General features: G+C 41.1%; 1 protein-coding gene across 1 annotated transcript in view; it reads right to left on the reverse strand.

Moving 5' to 3' along the window:
* Nucleotides 1-19,032, reverse strand: part of KIAA0368 (KIAA0368 ortholog) — a 109,456-nt gene that overhangs the window by 12,983 nt on the left and 77,441 nt on the right. Inside the window, exons 28-45 of the mRNA XM_010843572.1 lie at nucleotides 18,474-18,588; nucleotides 17,844-17,912; nucleotides 17,013-17,130; nucleotides 16,559-16,726; nucleotides 12,683-12,762; nucleotides 11,898-12,003; nucleotides 11,071-11,118; nucleotides 9,859-9,980; nucleotides 8,158-8,308; nucleotides 6,364-6,429; nucleotides 4,963-5,052; nucleotides 4,138-4,204; nucleotides 3,354-3,445; nucleotides 3,208-3,274; nucleotides 2,783-2,974; nucleotides 1,684-1,892; nucleotides 797-840; nucleotides 506-698 (exon numbers count right to left, since the gene is read on the reverse strand). Coding sequence (XP_010841874.1) covers nucleotides 506-698; nucleotides 797-840; nucleotides 1,684-1,892; nucleotides 2,783-2,974; nucleotides 3,208-3,274; nucleotides 3,354-3,445; nucleotides 4,138-4,204; nucleotides 4,963-5,052; nucleotides 6,364-6,429; nucleotides 8,158-8,308; nucleotides 9,859-9,980; nucleotides 11,071-11,118; nucleotides 11,898-12,003; nucleotides 12,683-12,762; nucleotides 16,559-16,726; nucleotides 17,013-17,130; nucleotides 17,844-17,912; nucleotides 18,474-18,588 — 1,997 coding nt within the window. The remainder of the gene's footprint in view (nucleotides 1-505; nucleotides 699-796; nucleotides 841-1,683; nucleotides 1,893-2,782; nucleotides 2,975-3,207; nucleotides 3,275-3,353; nucleotides 3,446-4,137; nucleotides 4,205-4,962; nucleotides 5,053-6,363; nucleotides 6,430-8,157; nucleotides 8,309-9,858; nucleotides 9,981-11,070; nucleotides 11,119-11,897; nucleotides 12,004-12,682; nucleotides 12,763-16,558; nucleotides 16,727-17,012; nucleotides 17,131-17,843; nucleotides 17,913-18,473; nucleotides 18,589-19,032) is intronic.

Here is a 19,032-nt window from a genome sequence, read left to right on the forward strand (position 1 = left end):
TTGGGGAAAAAAAAAAAAAAACCACCATTATCCCACGGAGGGGAAATGGATACCTAAAATGAAGATTACTGTTTGCAACCTCATCTGAAGCCAGGTATGGCCATCTGGCTAAGCACTGACCGACGGGAGAAGTGGAAAGGCCCTGCCACAGTTTCCAGGAGCTCCCCTTAAAAGAGATCTGATGTGCCTACTCTGACCTTTCATTCTTTCTCCATCTCCTCTGCCATCACCCGCTTGGAACGCAGACACACGGTGGACTGTGAAGACAGTGGCCACCGCCCAGGGATAGCAGAGTTGGGAGCTGTAAAGAGCCAGACTCCCAAAACTAGTATGTGAGAGACAAACGTCTGTCTTGCTTAAAGCCATGATGTTTTGGGATCGCCTGCAATTTGCAGCTACATGAATCCTAACAAAACGTGCAAAGAGGACACAGGAAAATCTTTTCCTTTTTTAAAAAAATCTTTTAAACTATAAACGAGACCTTAAAGAAGAGGGCAGGCGTTACCTTCTTGATGAGAGGTATGACGATGTCGGCAAACTCCTGGAATCTGTCTTCTTTGGTGGCCTTTAAGACATCCCCTGCACAACTGATTGCTACAATCTTGTACTTGGGGTTCTCTCTGCCACACTCCTTCAGAACAGCCTGCAGGATTTCATTTGTGCTGGGCTGACCGGGCACAGGCTTCTCCAGCTCTGCACTGTACGACCCACACGAAAGCACCAAACAATTAATAAAGGCTGAGGCTTTCCGGCTCAGTTTAAGAAATGGCGTCTGATTCACTGAAGGAACATTTACCTGCAAGCTGTCACCACACAGGCAATGGCTTTCAAAAGTTCTTCCTAAAGGATTGAAAGAGGAAAAGATAAGCACCCACGTGTCATTTACATTCTCTGCACGTGACTACAACCACCTCAGAAGTGTCTAAAAATTATGGCAACAAAAATGAACCAGTCACCACATCTATAACACACTTTTTGTTTAACAAGCATCAGAGTTTTTCTCCAGACCATGGAAGCAGGATAACTGTCCTCATCTCCACTGCGTGAAGCCTAGAGAACCGACTTGCCCAAGGGCATAGAGGCAGAAGCGTTAACAATGGAATCAGAACTGGTTCTGACTCTGAGGCCCCCACTTCATTTACAGCTCTGCATGCCACCAGGGCTTCCACCATGTCAAGCAGACTATATACGATGCCACAGTCTCATGCTCCCCACGATACAGTCACTGTGTTAACCTACCATCAACGTCTATAAAAACTGACCAATTCACAGGCCCCAGAGACGTGCATCCTGAACTCGGGGTTTAGACACACTGGCCTGGCCACTCAATCTCACATATGCCCAATCCTGACGGTCTGCTCAGGAGGTCAACAGGGACAAAAGGATGAACACCCGGGTTAAGCCTTACCTTGGGAAGTTGAACAGGATAAATAAAAATCAACCCCCAGCATTACTGTGCACTATTCAAGGACACGTGGGTTACACTCTGATGAAATACCACATTTAATCAAAGTTTACCCAAGGCTTCCCACTGCCTAGGAAATCTGTCTGGTTCACAAAAACCATCCATCTTTTGTCCCACAAAACAACATTTTACTTTTTATAGAAAATGAAAAGTGAAGGATGAAGTCATAATCCTTTAAGGATACCTTAGGTTTAACTGGGCATGAATGGTTCCTTTACCTTTCCTGCCCACGTTCTTCCAGCTAGGCCTTGTAGTAATGCGGTCAGTATCATTCCCAGATACGGAGGTACCAGGGAGCTGGTTTGCTTTGCGATTGACGCCATGGCAATTGCACCCTGCGCTTTCATTTTCCAGGACTGAGACTGTAAAGCCTTCTGGGTAATGGTAATCAACTCCTGCAGGTATAACCGAATGCCACCAAAGGAACCTAGATTATGGAAAGCAAAATTAAAGCAACTTTTAAGTGACCAAAACAACCCCCAAAACTAATGGATTTTTTTTCCCCTAAGTCTGGAATAAAAGTCGTGAACATCAGTTTAAAGCAGTGACTCAACAGTGACATTGCATCACATCACTCTCTGAAAGGAAGAGAATGGGAGGAGGGGTGTGAGGAGTCTTCACAGCAGCAGGACTTTATGAACCTGGACGCGCCCACAGGCGGGCTGTCACCCATGAATGTGTGTCCAGGTGAAAAGCAGAGTGGAGAAGCATTACTCTAAAACATTACTCAGAGCAACAGAAAAATCACTGTTCACTCTCAACTGAAATAAGCAAAGTTCTGCTGTGTTAGGGTGGTTTCTGTTCTCTCACATGGGCAGCAATGAGAGAGGAAAGAAAAGAGCCCTGAGCGCCAACCTGAGAACTCAGCAATCTGGACAGGCTGAGAACCCAACGGGACACACGCTGTTAAGGTGTCGGGAAAAGTAACTACAGAAGTTTGCAAATAAAAAGTGAGCTAGAAATCCCAACAATGGGATGCAGAAAATCAACTTATGGTTACTGGAGGGGTATGGCAGGAGGGGGAATTGGGAGATTGGGACTGACATACATATACCACTATATACAAACAGATAACGAATGAGAACCCACTGTACAGCTCAGAGAACTCTACTCAATACTCTGTAATGACCTATATGGAAAAGAATATAAAATAGAGGGGGTGTGTGTATAACCGATTCACTTCACTGCACAGCAGAAATTAACACAATATTTTATTTCAACTATACTCCAGTAAAAGTTTTCTTTAAAAAAGAGAAAAATAAATTTCAACTGTGGTTCTTAAGGAACAGGTTTAATTCATAGGCACTGTTTACTCACCAGGGACATTCTCCTGCCACACTTCAGTCCATAAGTTACATTCTTCTTTTTCTGCTTTCTCCTCATCAGCAATTTCATGCATGCCTAGGAATGCCAAAGGCAGAACTTCTTTGGCATGGTTCTTCAGTACATCCGGGCTGTATCGTCCAATAGCATGAATAGTCAGAGCACAAGAGGTCTTGTAGATGGGTTCTAAAGAGAAGCAGAAAAGCCCACAATCTTCATGACACGTACTGTCTTTAAGAGTAACTGGCTGAAACAGACCACTGCAGGACTTGTACCACCACAAAACAAACCAGTAAAATCAACCAGCAATGTTCCTCACAGAGCACATAAAATCAGAAAGGGTAAGACCTGATTTGTCCTGTTTCATCAGGCTGTTTACATCTAAATTAACAGTAACTGAAGTAGGAAAAGAAAGGCACCTTCTTTCTCCATATACCAGCCATTGAGCTTCTGGAGGAGTTTCTCAGTGCTGCTATCCCGTGAGGTCTGGAAGAGAAACGATCCCAGTCATTTCTCTGTAATTATGCCACTATACTTATTTAACTAAGTAAGAAATCCAACTCACCCGAACTAAATGGCCCATGGCAAATGCACAGGATTTCTGAATTACACTGTTCCGATCAGTCAGGCCACTAAGCAAAGCACTCATGAGTTTACCTGGAACAAACAAAGGAGGAAAATCTTGACACCTGGTTGACCGAACGCTCTGCTCTGTTCCCAGGATCCAGACAAACTTAAACCTGTAGTCAGTATCTGATTTATTCCATGGCAGCCTAGAGCCCTTGCACATTACATTTGTAATATCCATTCGCTTCTCTTTGCTTGGTGTAAAATTAAAAATTAAACTGCATCAGAACTTCCCTGGCAGTCCAGTGGTTAAGAATCTGTGCTTCCAATGCAGGAGGTACCAGGGGGAACTAAGATCCTGCAGATGGCACAGTGTGCCCAAGAAATAAAAGTAAACAAATAATAATCTGTGTCTAGAATACTGGGGGGAAAGCTGCAAAAATGAGACTGAGGTACTTTTGTAAAAGTCCCTCAGCCCCACTTGGAAATCAATCCAAGAAGATAAAAGTGTTGATGTAAAATTACAAATCCTACAGAAGAGGAGATACTTTCACCTCCTTATACCAGCAAGAAATAAAATCTGTAAACCCATGAAAACGTGCTAAACGTGATCATCTTGTACCTCTTGCAAAGAGAGATAAAGGCAGAGGCGGGGGAGCTTGAAGGAATAAGTACACAGTATCTCAAGCGTGGCTCAATGGCCGTTATTTTTCCATTTAAAACCTTGTCACACTAGACATGGCCATACCGAAACATCGCCCACATGGTTCAGACAAACTCACCTGAGTAGGGTGTTAGGTCCTGGGGACACTGAGTAGTCAATGATACGATGACACTGGCACAGCCTCCCTACAGGGTCACAAAGGCAAACGTCTAAATATGACGGTCACAGTGTTCTATCAAACTTTGTTTTAGGAGTCAGAGATTTAAAGAAATATGCAAAGCCTAACAGCCCCTCCAAGAGACCATCTAGGAAAACTCTTATTTTAAACTACTAACATGAAGATTTTCCTCAAGACTTCCAGCAGGATCCTTTGTTGCACACATGCACACTGCTCTCATACACTGCAAGTGAGGAGCAGACGCACACGACCTTTGGGAGGGCAACCCGCCACCCTGTCCATTCTTGTTCTAACATTTCCAGTTCTCGGAATTTAACCAAAGGAAGTAGCTTCAGATGTGTCCAAGGACATTCATCACAGTGCTTTGTGGAGAATCAAAAGAACTGAAAACCAATCAGATGTTCCCTGATGGGTTAAAATAAATGCTGTTCCAGCCACACAAGAGAATAATGTGGCCATTAGAGTGGGCACTGTGTAAGCACATGCACACAGAGAGACCAGAAGGCAACCCACCCCAGTATCCTTGCCTGGAGAATTCCCGTGGACAGAGGAGATGATATTTACTGAGTAAGTCACACGTTTTATATTCTGAGTGAGTTACATGTTTTAAGTTACTAATGCAGTCACAGAAACAAAATAGTTAATGTAAAATAGTATTAGGTTTTAAGGGGAAAAAAACGTATTTCACACATGACGTCTATTCTATGTTTGTGGCCCAAACTAAAAAAGATGGAAATTTCTCTGGTAAAAAATACACTTGCTTACCTTGGTTCCAAGACCTACACCGCTTCTGATCAGTTCACATAATCTAGGAACTAGCTCACCCAGCACTGACACATCAAGATACTGCAGGCACTTTGGGAAGAGAATAAATATAAAGTTAACTTAAGGAAATAAGTCAGTCAGTCAGTCAGTACCACATCTTCAATTAAAAACTGCCCGGGACTTCCCTGGTGGTCTAGTGGTGAAGGCTGTGAGCTTCCACTGCAGAGGGAGCAGGTTGATCCCTGGTCGGGGAACTAGCCACTCCCCTTCCCCCAAGAAAACTGCCCACGTCAACTATGCACCCGACTGGTTTTGACATGAAGTTGAAAAACTACTGGTTTGATTTTGCTGTAATTTCAGTGTTAAAACCACCATTATACTACACACAAGAAAGCCATTTATCAGTGGTTCAACATTAGAAACAAAAAATAATAAAAAGCACCGATTTATAAAGGAGAAAATAAATAATGAGCACCCAAGAAGAAAGGATCTCTCTGGGTCTATTTCCTCTTTATCAATCCAGATTAAAACCGACCTTCTTCAGGAGGCCTGCCCTACCAAGCCATCTTATTAAAGTTGACTTCTTAGGCTGAATTTGTGATACTGTTCTTTTGAAAGTGTAACCACTACATTCTATTACTGATGAACACATCTATAAGAAGTTTGCTAACTATTTCTATTTCTTTAAGCTTTCTTCCCCCATCATCCAACTAAAATATAACATCTTTAGACCAAATTTTGGTAATAATTCCCCAGTAAGCGCTAGAAAAATTTCTTCTCTTGTCTAATCTTGCGATCTGCCTAGCACCACAATTTCCAGTAGCTCATGAGTTCTCAGTTAACCACTCCAGGGCAGGCACAGGAGAGTCGGCTTTTGTGACCTTAGGGACTCTTAATCTACGACTCCACAAACGCTGGAACTTTGAAACTTGGTGCCAAGCAGCTCTTTTCTGCAAATCCCCTTCCTTTAACTGAACAACCTATCGAAGGTGCTCAGTTCTCTCTCCCTACCTTTTCTGCTGTCTACTTCTCTGAACACTTCCAGCTTACACCTTCCTAGGTCCCCAAGACAGTGCTCAGGCAGAGACGAATACCTGAACCTTTCTTTAGACAGGTAGGACAAAAGATATACAGATACAGATTTACAGGGAAATCTTTTAATATATTGTTTCCCTGCATAAGACAAATCTGGGCTAATGGGAGTCTAGTATTGGGGAAAGTATGTGTTCCTTTAGCAATACAGGAGAAGAAAAAAGAATTCTTAAGAAAAAACTAGAGTCACAACAGCTGCTTGATTCGTTCCTTAAATCTCTAGTTCATTCAATGCACTAGAACCTGAAGACTTTGAACACTACCCTCTAAAGTAAGCCAACAAATGTTCTCATTATAGGAGGCACTGACCATGTTGATTGTTTCCATCATGGGAGAGGATTTGGCAGCACTGAGTCGGGCACTATCCATTGCAGCCTGAGAACACAAATACAAGGGCATTCGATCAATTAAGAAGAACCTCCGCAGACTCCCACTGGGTGAGACTGCCAAATTAAGAAATATTTTTAAAGAATATACAGATACAACAAATTAAAACACAAATCTAAATAACTTCTTCGGTCCTGCATTCAACCATAGATATGTTAAGGCAGCATCTCATCACAGGTTAGACATGCAGACGACAGTTCAGTATTAACCACAGCTAGAACACACCCCAGTATGGCTCTGAGCAAGTTATCCAGCCTTCCAGAGCCTCAGGTTTTCCATCCAATAAGAAGCAGATTAAATAATTTTCCATCTAAGACATGATTTTTAATTTTTATACATGTTTTCCTTTAACTATGGAAAGGGCCCTCATATGGTATTTTAGTCCAAGAACTAGGGAGCAGGAGAGGCTGACACTATCCAGACATAATAAACAAGAAAAATTAGGCACACAGAAGTGACTTGCCTATGGCTGCAAAGTCTGAACTATAATTCACGTTTTTTCATTCTCAACACTTATTAGGTGGGAACACAGGAAGGGGCAAGATTACTGCTGAAAGTGGGAAGAATGACCGAAGAAGAAAGAGTAGTATCAGAGGCAAAGGGAATGAGAAGAGAACAGTTTAGGTGAGTTAAAAACCAAACACTGAACTGAGAGAAAGCTTTTACAATCATATGACAGGAGCTTGATAGTTCTAACAAAGACAAATGCAAAAATATAAACAAGTGAAAAATAAACACGGAAAAGAAACAATACAACTCACAAAATAAATACAGATGGCTAACACAATATGAAAAGACAATGGACAGCACTAATAACAGGAAACTGCAAATTAGAATGGGATTCTTATCAGACTGATATTATTCAGTGCTGGCACAGATGTGGAGAAAACAGAACATGTATAACTTTTGATAGTATAAAATCTCCCACACAAAAGTTCAAAACAACCTCACTACAGAACACTACACACACACTAAAAAGAATGAAACGGATCGACATACACACATGGTATTTTGTTAAAAACACAAATCAAGTTGCAGAACGTTTGTAGCTTGATTCTATTTCTAAATTACTGTGTTTGTTGATTTTGTAGTCCGTGACTACAAAAGAACTTGAAAGAAGACACAGGGAACTGCTGACAGCATGTCCTCAGGAACGACACTGTGCTGCCAGAGAAGAGGGGACTCCTGGGGGAATACTTTCTACACTTCTGTGATGCTTTAATTTTTCACATTAAATATATTTCATCTGTAATTTAAAGGAAAAAAACCCCACAACTCTGATTAAGAGACTAGGGAACTATAGTATACCTAAAAAAGCAAAATACTTTTGAACCATGCCAAAGTCTAGCTAGACATCCTCTTGACTTGTAGAGCAAGAATGGTTCATAGAAAAAGACTCTGAGGGTGTAGACTTAACCCCTAAAAAATAAACAAACATGTACCAAAAACTCTGTTAAATAAATGTACTGATGTATTTTTTTGGATAGAAGTGTCATTTTTCACTCACTTCACATAATAGTATATGAGTCCTCTCCCTGCCCACCCCACTACTAAAAAAAACACTGCATGTGGTTATAGGAGTCAAATTGTTTCAAGAGTGTTGAAAGTATCAACTGAGTCCTGGAGTTTGACCAAGGACCCTGGAGGACCTATTCAGTATCTTAACAGGACTCTCCCTTCACAATAATTATCAATACACTTGTGCTGTCAACTCACCTTTTCTTGGTCTGTAGCCCGGAGGCTCAAATAATTGAGAACTTGGGGCTCCAATACACTTAGGGACTCCAGCAGAGCTGGGATGAGTTTTGGCGCATGTGGCTTCAACATGGCTCCTGCACTTTTGCTGATCTTCACAAGGGTGTTGATACTACAGACACACAAAACACAACTCTTGAGTTCTTTTAACAAAAGGAAGAAGCCCTACAAGTCTAATCATGAGGATATCCTGCAGTTACCTGCATTAAGGAACATACTCCCTTGGGTTCAGAGCCTAGTCTTAGCTCTGTGTTGTTTTTCTGGGTTTTGTTTCTACTTTTGATTGAAGAAAATTTCATGCATGTATGAAAGCAGAGAGGATCATAAATGAAATTCTATTATGTTCTCCACTCAGTTCAACAATTAATAACCTTTGGCCAATTCTGTCTCACTTATACATCCATTATACATACAGATCTTTTTACTTTTTACCCCTGCCGTCGTATTTTGAAGCATAATCCCTAACTTAACTTCAGTATGTGTCATCATGAGAGGAGGACTCTTTATCATCAAAATACCATTTCACACCCCAAAAATATTAAGAATTCTTTTCATATCATCTGATGGTTTCACAAATGTCCTTAAGAGCTGGTTTGACGGAATTGAATCCAGAGTCCATCCACACATCGCAATTTACTGCATTTCCTGAATCTTTTTTCACAGTGTCCTCCTTCCTTTTTTTCTTATAACTTATTTGTCCTCACTGATCGTATTCTGATGGTATCACTTAACATGTTCCTCTGTAGCTTATACAGATCTGCAGGTTAAATCTAGTTCAATTTTTTTTAAATAAGAATCTTTCACAGATGGTCTGTCATGTCCTATCCCATCACATTAGGATGCTTATCTTTTTCTGCGCTCTTAAAGAGTGATCAGAGGGTTCAAGTTTGGTCAGCACAAACCAACCATCCACTGTAACTCTCCCCATCAGCCTTTCACCAGTTGACTTAGAGCCACTTACGATCATTACCTGGGTTATCTTACTGATGACAGCAAAATGGTGGTATCCTAATTTTATCATACCTCTGCATCTGTTAGCTGAATCCTTCTAAAAAGAACTTTCCCAAACCAACTACTTGATTACCACAAAACAGTGTTGATACTATTAATCTGATCTAATATAAAGAGTGAAATAAAAATGGAATTCATGAAGTTTCTAGATAGTATTCTAGTTAAAAAAAAACAAAACGAAACTAGTATCTTTCACTACTGGCTTTAACTTAGAAGAGCCATATAGATTTAAATACATGTTTCTTGAATATTTCACATGTAGTGAACAGCTTATTTTAAATCTAATAATCGGTGAAATGTTACTAAGTAATATAATCAACAAGCAAGCTTCCCAAGACCTTGTTTAACAGAAGCATAACAAGATATGCCTGCTGGGGGCAGAGGCCAGTGACGAGTAAAGAGCACACCGCACTCGAGGCTGAGGCAGGGTGCAGAACACTGGGCGGAAGCAAGGCTCCCAAGAGAACGTCTCTGCAAAAACGTTCTGACTCGCCACTTCTCACACACACTCTTGGGTCACCCCAGTGGATTCTCCTCAACTCCCTTCTCCATATGTTCCAAATCCATATGGATTTGAAGAAATCCAATTTCTACTGGATGTCTAAGAACTAAGTAAATCCAGTGTATTCAATCTCATCAGCTGATTCAAACCTGAGGGCTCGAACTTCTGTCACAGGACTCATCATTCCTTTGTCCAGAAGGCAGGGCAGGAGGACAGCAATGGTTCTCTGGCCAGCTGCTCCTTTGGCAGGGTCACACATTTTCACACAGACCTCACAGACAAAGAGCACAGAAATTAGTGAACCTGACCCCTCATCTGATAAAGCGTTCATCTGACAAAACACTTCCTACTTCCTACAGCCACAGGAAGAGTAAGTGATCCTACACTTTCTACCACTCCACAGAGGGAAAAAAAAGACCTCGTGATCTGGGGTTGAGTCCTAGGGCTGCCAATAACTAAACAGAAAATCTGGTAACACATTTCACTTTCTAAGCTTTGGTCTTCTAATTTGTCAAACAGGCAACAGCTGAAGATGAAATGAGAACCATTTAAGAAAGCACTCTGAAGAGGCTTAAGGTATTGTCACCATGATGATCATCAATAACTGGGCGGCAGCATAGCACAGAGGTCAAGAACACAAATGTGAAAGAAGAAACACCTGGGTTTAAAACCCAGTTTTACTAGGTCCTAATAATGTGACTTACTGCAAGGCATATACAGCTAGAACACATTAGAAGGCCCTGATACACCACAAAACAAAATGCAAATGGGAAACTAGTTTTAAAAAGGCTACCAACCTCGTAACTATAAAAGGCAGGTTAACACATAAACAGAGCACTAATGAAGAGAACAGATGCTTGATCTAAATGTCATGTGTGCTTCAGAGTCAAGAGAAAGTCGTATCTTATATAAAGGCCCAGAGGAGCTGACCATTTAAAGAGCCCAGAGATAAACTTTGTTAAAAATACTCATATTCTAATGTCATAGCACCCAGTTTCCCATTCACTGGGTTTCCCTCATGGCTCAGCTGGTAACAAATTCACCTGCAATGCGGGAGACCTGGGTTTAATCCCTAGGTTGGGAAGATCCCCTGGAGAAGGGAAAGGCTACCCACTCCAGTATTCTGGCCTGGAGAATTCCATGGACTACACCCCACGGGTTCGCAAAGAGTTGGCACATGACTGAGTGACTTTCACTTTCTTTCATTTTTCCACTCATCGTTAAGAACGGTAGGTTGTAACATGAAGTCAATTACAATGCAGTTAAATGTCACTTTATATGACAAAAAAATTATTATTATTTTCATTGTCACATAGAATCCTGCCCCACTTCACCCCCAGTAAAAGATTAAGAGTTTTCACCTTGCTCAGAGTTTTCAGAGCTAGTTCTGCTGCTTTTCGTACAGATTCCTAAAAAAAAAAAAGAGAAGTCTGATATCATACAAGTCAGAGTTTCCATCTCATCTACCCTCAAACGTGCATTTAAACTGCCTCCAAATCTACACAAACTGATGAAAAACCCTACTTTCATTAACAAGTAAAAACAATCTTTCACTAGGCTCTGTGCCCATCAAGGAGCATATTACCATGATGGACTATTATTTTTTAAATTAGATACAACCTATTTTGACCCTACAAAAATATGGATATTAAGTATAACAGCTTAGAAACTAAATTGATTATAAAAGCAACTGTGTGAAGACGTATGTGAAAATTCTCAAAAACCTAAAAAATCTCTGATGAATAAAGAAAAAAAAAAGAAGCATCTAATTTTAATTGTAAGATTGAAAAATCTAAAATTTAGATTGCGAAGGCAAAATTCAGAGAAAAACTGGACACATTATTTGGGAATGACTGATTCAACTTATGAAACTGATCAAGTAGAATTATATTGGATTATTTCTATTGTTTGTCCTTCATCAATAGCATCACAAGATCTCTACTGAAAGAAAATCAAGCAGTAGCTACCCTTTATTTTTAAAAAAAAGGTAATTAAATTTAGACCTAAAGCTACCTAACCTTACCACTTTACAGACAGATCAAGACTGAAACTTTGGAGGAAAATTCGGAAAATTCTGGTCTTCTAAAAAATTGTCTGGATACTGAATTTTGAAATATGTAACATACATATCTTAACAATTCCAATTTCTGCTAGTCTACAAATAAATGCATGTTTATTTATACAGTACCTTTATATCATCTTGTACTCTAAAGAGGGTTTCCCAAATTTCTGGAAGTTTATCAATGATGTCATCTAGGGGTCTTCCTCTTAATAAATCATTCAGAGCTAAGCAGCTGAAAATAAACAATTTGGTTTCAAATATATGATCAAAAAAGCTCAGTCTTTTACTACAAAATATTCATATAAGAATACGGTTTCTGCCTATATGTGTACTCTTAACCCCTTTACTCCAAGATAGGTATGCGTACTCTCCCTGTGATGCCTGATATACCACAGGCATAAGGCATTTACAACCATCAAATGTCTGTGTCCCGCAACTATAATACAATCTCTTTCAGATGACATGTCATCATTTTTTACTTAGCAGTACACTTCAGAGCCTAGCACACACTACCAAGCACGTGGCAGACACTGAGTAGACCTAAATTATTTACGGATAAATAAATGCTACCCTACAAAGTTATGAGACTATATAAACGTACCCTGATGTCTAATTTAACAAGTGATCGTCTACTTTAATCAGGCTGGCCAAAAAGTTTGTTCAGGTTTTTCAGTATGGTGGCATGGAAAAATCTGAACAAACTTTGGCCAACCCAGTAAATCATACTTAGAAAAACTAAGACAACTTAGGAAAACCACTGGCTATAGCTTAAATGTTATTAATGATCTAACCCAACCAGAAATATGCTTTTCAGTGGTTTTAACGCATTCTTTTTGCACAAGGTATAAAACTTGGAAATTTGAAGGGGAAAAAAATGCAGTTTTTACTAGTTATATCTCCAAAAATGATACCTGGATTCTCGAACTCGCCACATATTGCTGGTTAGATTCTTAACCAAATCTTGAAGAATTTCCTTCAAATACTTATCCACCTAATGATAGTAAAAGGATAAAATTAAAAATTCAAAATCCATCAATAATCAAATGTGCATCTTTACCACACTGTTTCTATATGTAACAGGCTAAGTGTCTCTCTAGGCCTTTCAGTCCACAAGTCTCTCCCCACTTTGGTTGCTAAAAGCTGCCCAACCGATCATCTTAAAACGCAAGCACGATCTCTTATTTTCCTCAGTGTGTGATAATAAAGTCCAGTCACCCAAGTATGGATATGAAGACCTCCTGCACCTCTCTGGCTCCCACGGTCTCATGTCCTATCTCACCTCCATTCACCTCCACTTCCTGGCACATATCACCTCGAGCTCTTCTATCACCTCCTTGCCTGGCTAACTTCTATTTCCCCAAGATTCAAATCAGGCATCACCTTCACAGACAAGAACCATCTATCCTGCCCCATACGCCCACGGCACCTGCTTAAGAGCATCATATCAGCCGGCACAGTCACGGTCCTGACCCTTCACACTGAGACCCCAAGGGCAGGGACAGCATCGCACTTGTGTTTGCCTCCCTGGTACCTTGCACAGTGTCTGGCACATGAAGAAGGATCTGACTGTTCTGAATGAAGATGAATTTAACCTTTTAGCTTTGCTATACACTTCTCCATTTGATAATAACAACACACTGATAGCAGATTGACTTTGACTGATTCAAAACTGGGAATGGAATACGACAAGGTTGTATATCATTACCCTGCTTATTTAACTTATATGCAGAGTACATCATGTGAAATGCCAGGCTGGATGAATCACGAGCTAGAATCAAGACTGCTGGGGGAAATATCAGTAACCTCAGATATGCAGATGACACCACCCTAATGGCAGAAAGTGAAGAGGAACTAAAGAGCCTCTTGATGAAGGTAAAAGAGGTGAGTGAAAAAGCTGGCTTGAAACTCAACATTCAAAAAACTAAGATCATGGCAACCAGTCCCCTCACTTCATGGCAAAAAAGAAGAGGGAAAAAGAAGCAATGACAGATTTTATTTCCTTGAGCTCCAAAGTCACTGTGGATGGTGACCGCAGCCATGAAATTAAAAGACACTTGCTCCTTGGAAGGAAAGCTATGACAAATCTAGACAGCATACTAAAAAGCAGAGATTATCACTTTGCAAACATCAGTCAGTATACTCAAAGCTATGGTTTTTCCAGTAGTCATGTACAGATGTGAGAGTTGGACCATATAGAAGGCAAACCACCCAAGAATTGATGCTTTCAAATTGTGCTGCTGGAGAAGATTCTTGAGAGTCCCTTGGACAGCAAGGAGACTAAACCAGTCAATCCTAAAGGATATCAACCCTGAATATTCATTGGAACGACTGGTGCTGAAGCTGAAGCTCCAAAACTTTGGCCACCTGATATGAAGAGCCGATTCACTGAAAAAGACCCTGATGCGGGGAAGGCAGAAAGAGAAGGAGGCAGCAGAGGATGAGATGGTTAGATAGCATCACCGACTCAACGGACACAAATCTGAGCAAACTCTGGAAGAAAGTAAAGGAGAGAGGAGCCTGGCACGCTGCAGTCTATGGGGTCGCAAAGTCAGACACGACTTAGCAACTAAACAACAGTAACAGAACTTCAAAACTTATGGCTTTTCCACTTTTACTCTCATAGGTAAGAGAGGTTTTGTTATCCTCACTGATATGCAAGAAAACCAAGAGAGGAAGGGAATAATTCATCTAAGAGTAAAGAAACTGATGCCTTTCTAAGCCCATGTCTCTAGACAGCCTCCAGTGATCTCATCCACATCTGTGGCTTTACCTACCACGCACAGAGATGACACTCACATCTCAAGAGCCTCGGCCTGGGCCCTGAACTCAGCCTACGTGATCTCGGCTGACTCATCTGTACCAAGCACTCTCCTAGAGCAAACAGAACTCGTTGAACCCTCAGAGGGAAACCCTCCAGTGCCTTCCAGCACCAGACCAGAGAGAGAGGAACGGGCCACATCGTGCTTAGGGATGGAAAGACACGGTAAGGGTCGTGGGGTTTGTTTAACTCAACTAGGATTTGCTGTATGACACAGGGAGCTCAACTCAGTGCTCCCTGACAACCTAGAGAGGTGGGAAGGGACGAGAGGTAGGAGGACGTTTCAAGAGGGAGGGGACATATGTTTACCTATGGCTGATCTATGCTGCTGGCAGGAGAAACCAGCACAATCTTGTAAACTAATTACCCTCCAACTGAAAATAAATTTAAAAAAAATTTTTTAAGAAATACAAAACAGAAAAAAAGAACAACTAGACAGGAGATCAACAGCATGATAAACTACCTAGATCCAACAGACATTTATGGAACATTTTCTTTTCAATAACAGCAGACTGCAAATTCTTCTGAAGTATACATGGAACATTCTCCAGGGTCACTATTTGCAAGGTCATGAAATGTTTCAAAACATTTAAAAGGATTGAAATCATACAAAATGTGTTTGATCATAATGGAATAATAATAAATAATAATACATTAATAATCAATAACAGAAGGAAACTATATCATTCAACGCATGATATTTTCATGTTTTTCACATGGAATGCTCTGAACTACTCCCATCCTTGGAAAAACAGCAGCTAAAATAAAATAGTATCTGCTTGAAAAGATAAATCAATAAAAAATAAAGTGATCTAGGAAGCCACCAAAGGATCTCAACCCAAAACACAATCCAATTTGCACTTTTAAAAATCACTTTTACTGCTGGTAAGTCAATGAAGGAGGGCAAATAGAAAAGATGACAACGTATTCATTAGGGAAGAACTAGGAAAAAAAGAGAGTAGATTCAAGAAACATTTTGCAGGGAATTCCATGGCAGTCCAGTGGTTAAGACTCAGTGCTTTCACTGCCACAGGCTCAGGTTCGATTCCCGGTCAGGGAGCTAAGAGCCTGCAAACCACACTGTGAAGTCAAAAAAAAAAAAAAAAAAAAAAGAAATACCTTGGAAGAAGAATGAACAGAATTTGCTCCTAGATTCAACTGAGGGTGGGATGAGACAGACAACAGCCAAGATGCTGCCCAGTTTTGCAGCTTGGGGAAATGGACATAGAAGAAGAGAGAGGGAAGGCTGTGATGGTTTTTGTTTTGGGCCACGTGGCATGTGGGATCTTGGTTCCCAGAACAGGGATCAAACCCGCATCCCCTGCAGTGGCAGCACAGTGTCTTAACCACGGGACCTCCGGGGAAGGCCGTTTTTCTTAAGTCCTGTTCTGAACGTGTTATGTCTAACATATCTTGAAATGACATCCAAGTGACAATGTCAAGCAGGCAGTGAGATACAGCAATACAAGTCAGGAACATAAGTCGTGCCTGGGTCAGAAGATTAAGACTGGGAACGATCACAATCAAGGTGACATTTACAAGCCCTGGACCTGAGAGCTCATCTCAAAGGAGAAAGTGGAGAGAGAAAAAGGTACCCAGAGGCAAGTCCTGAGAAATCCTAGTATCTAACAGTGCGAGAGAATACAAGAAGCAGCCAAACACGCTAACTGCCTGCTTCCTCATCCACCTCCTGCTCTCCACCGCATCAGCGCTGTTGACACAGCTTCCACTGGTGTGGATACACTGCCAGTTCCTTAGCCATCCACCCACTAGACATTTCATTACTTCTATTTTTGAGGTTTCAGTAAATGTTGTCATGAGCATCTTTGGTACCTTGAAAGAAGGAAGAAAGCAAAAAGATGAAAGAAAGTCTATTTGTTTAAACAAACAGGTATACAGAGGAGAAAGGAAGGTAAGCCTGGGTTTACACCCCGCCTGTAATCTGGGACAAGCGTTCACAGATACTTGCCATTGACTTGTCAGTGACCAGTGCGTTCCAAATACTTGTCATGGCCTGTCGAATGCCAAGGTTGGGATCAAACTGGTAACGATAAAGACGCGGAACTAGCTGAGGCAGGAAAGGAGCCAGCTGTTCTCCAGCTCTGGTAGCAATTACATTAAAACCAAAAGCAGCACCCTAAAAAGACAGTAGCAAGGTGAAGTGGCTCAGACACACCTATTGCAATAAAATATTAACACATTAAATACCACACAAGTTCCCCTCCTAGCCTTGTCCCTGAAGACATCCTGATTTACCGAGTGTCCAGTATCAACACTATACCAGCTCTGGGGTGGGACGGAGCTCTCTCACCACAGACGTGTACAAAACACACTGCGTTATCAATTGTCACCGTCTGCCAGTGAGGCAGGTTTGATTTGAAGGGAAGAAAAAAAAATAAAACTGTTGGGAAACAGCCACTTACCTTCCTCGAGTTCCACATCGCATGATGGTTGGCTAGATTCATAAATTTATACACCAGATCCGGCTGACTAAGATCACTTGCCAGAGAACAGAGCTCCTTATAAGTAGAGAGGCCCTGGCTTGAAAACAAGAACCAAAAAGTACACAGTAATGTATTTCTCTACCTCCAGTCTAACAAAAATTACACTACCAATATTACTAGACATTTTAAAATTACATTTTCACTAAATTTCCAATATTGAGTTATCTCTTTACCACATAGGCAGAGAACCAGGGTGAAGAGAAACTAAGAAGTCACCTAATTCAGTTCTCAGCAACAGCTGGTGAATGACCTAAGGTACATACGATGCCCGTGCGGGTGGAGCCCTCGTCACCTCTGAGGCAGCGATAATCCTTCAGTACACTGTGCACCAAAGTCTGTGGATCCTGACAGAGCCGTCTAAAGACAACTTCTGTCTTCCTTACATCTTTTCTAAGCTAGAGTGATAAGAACTTTTTTGAATCGCCCTCCCAGTCCAGTCCTGGGCTCCTTGATGGGTCAGGACCTCGTAAATGTGGGCAGCAGTTCAGCTCCTTCTTGGCTCCTGGCCGCGTCCTGCCCCCTTACTCCCCAGGTGAGGACCCCGGGGTCCCCTTCAATCAATTCCAGCACACAGAGTTCCATCTCAGTCTGGTTTCCAGGAAACTGAATCTAAAAACCTATGCTTTTTCTTTGAAGGGTCTTCTTCCGCTAACACACAACACTTCCCACAAAGCTGGAAATCAACTTGGTGAGTGTCCTCTCCACTGGACGGAAGGCGTCTCCAATGATGGGTGGATTTGGCACACTTACCCATCAGGGGTTTTGCCAAGGCTTCCTCCCTGAAACACCACTGTCTCTCCGGAAACTTCATGTTTAGCTCTAAACAAAAACAACAGCAAGAATTTACATGAGCCTCAAAATTTTCATACTGCCATTCAACTAATGTAAACATTTCAGCTGTAAACTGATAAAATCAACTCCTTATTAAGTATCTACAGTGAGCAAGATGTAAAAGCCAACTCGCCCTTCCCATTAGCCTGAGAATTCTGTAAAATAAAGTCTAGGAAGAACAAATAGATTCTCTTCACAGATCAGACTGTGCGGGATATGCAAGTCCTCTTTCCTGTCTTCATTTCCGTTTAGCCAACCATAATTATGGTACTTCTGTAATCCAATGCTTTACCTGTCCCGAGATCATTCAGTTTTCAAAGCCTGAGTTATTGGCATGTTTGTAAACAGTAATTTAGTTTACTTTCTACACAGTATACACTGGATAATTAAACTGCTGTCCACAGCGTAGCAGGTGACGACTTGCAATTTAGAAAAGGCTTAATAAACAGGAAAACCAAAAGCTGAACTTCCCTTCTTTCACTGCATATTCTTGGTATGTACAAAGCTCGCCCTGCGTGTTCAAATCTGAAGTTTCCAAGTTCACTGTACCTTTTGCCAGTCATCAGTGTTTCTACAAGAGTGGAAACCAATTCCTGTTGGTCTTGTTCATTGCCCAATTCATACACCAACCCAAGGCCTTTTGAGGCAACATCCTGGCTCAGTTCTACGCAAAAGTCAGACAAAACAATATTCTTTTAAGAAAAATTTGTTCTCTAGCCATCAAGTGAAAAAAACTTTAATAAACCTGTAACATTAACCAAAAATGATATCAAAGCAAAGATATGAAAACACCATCAACCTATTTTGTTAAAAAAATGTATTAAATCATCTGAGTGGACAGGACACCAGCCAAGTCCCTTAAATGAGAACTGCATTCACACAATATCCAACTCACAAATCAAGCCAACCCTGCTGGGCCTCAGTGGGCAGTGCGCAGTGACCAACGGTCAGCGGATGCAAGGTGCACACACGAGACGTAATCCATTTCAGGAGAACCCACGGGTAATTTTTAAATGAAAGCTCAATATTATATCACATGTTTAAAGCAATTTATAAAACAAAGCTACTATTTAAATATCTAACACATATATTTGCACTCTCTCCTAGC

Source organism: Bison bison, unplaced genomic scaffold, assembly GCF_000754665.1.
Source record: "Bison bison bison isolate TAMUID 2011002044 unplaced genomic scaffold, Bison_UMD1.0 scf7180017864183, whole genome shotgun sequence".
Taxonomy (NCBI): Eukaryota; Metazoa; Chordata; class Mammalia; order Artiodactyla; family Bovidae; genus Bison; species Bison bison.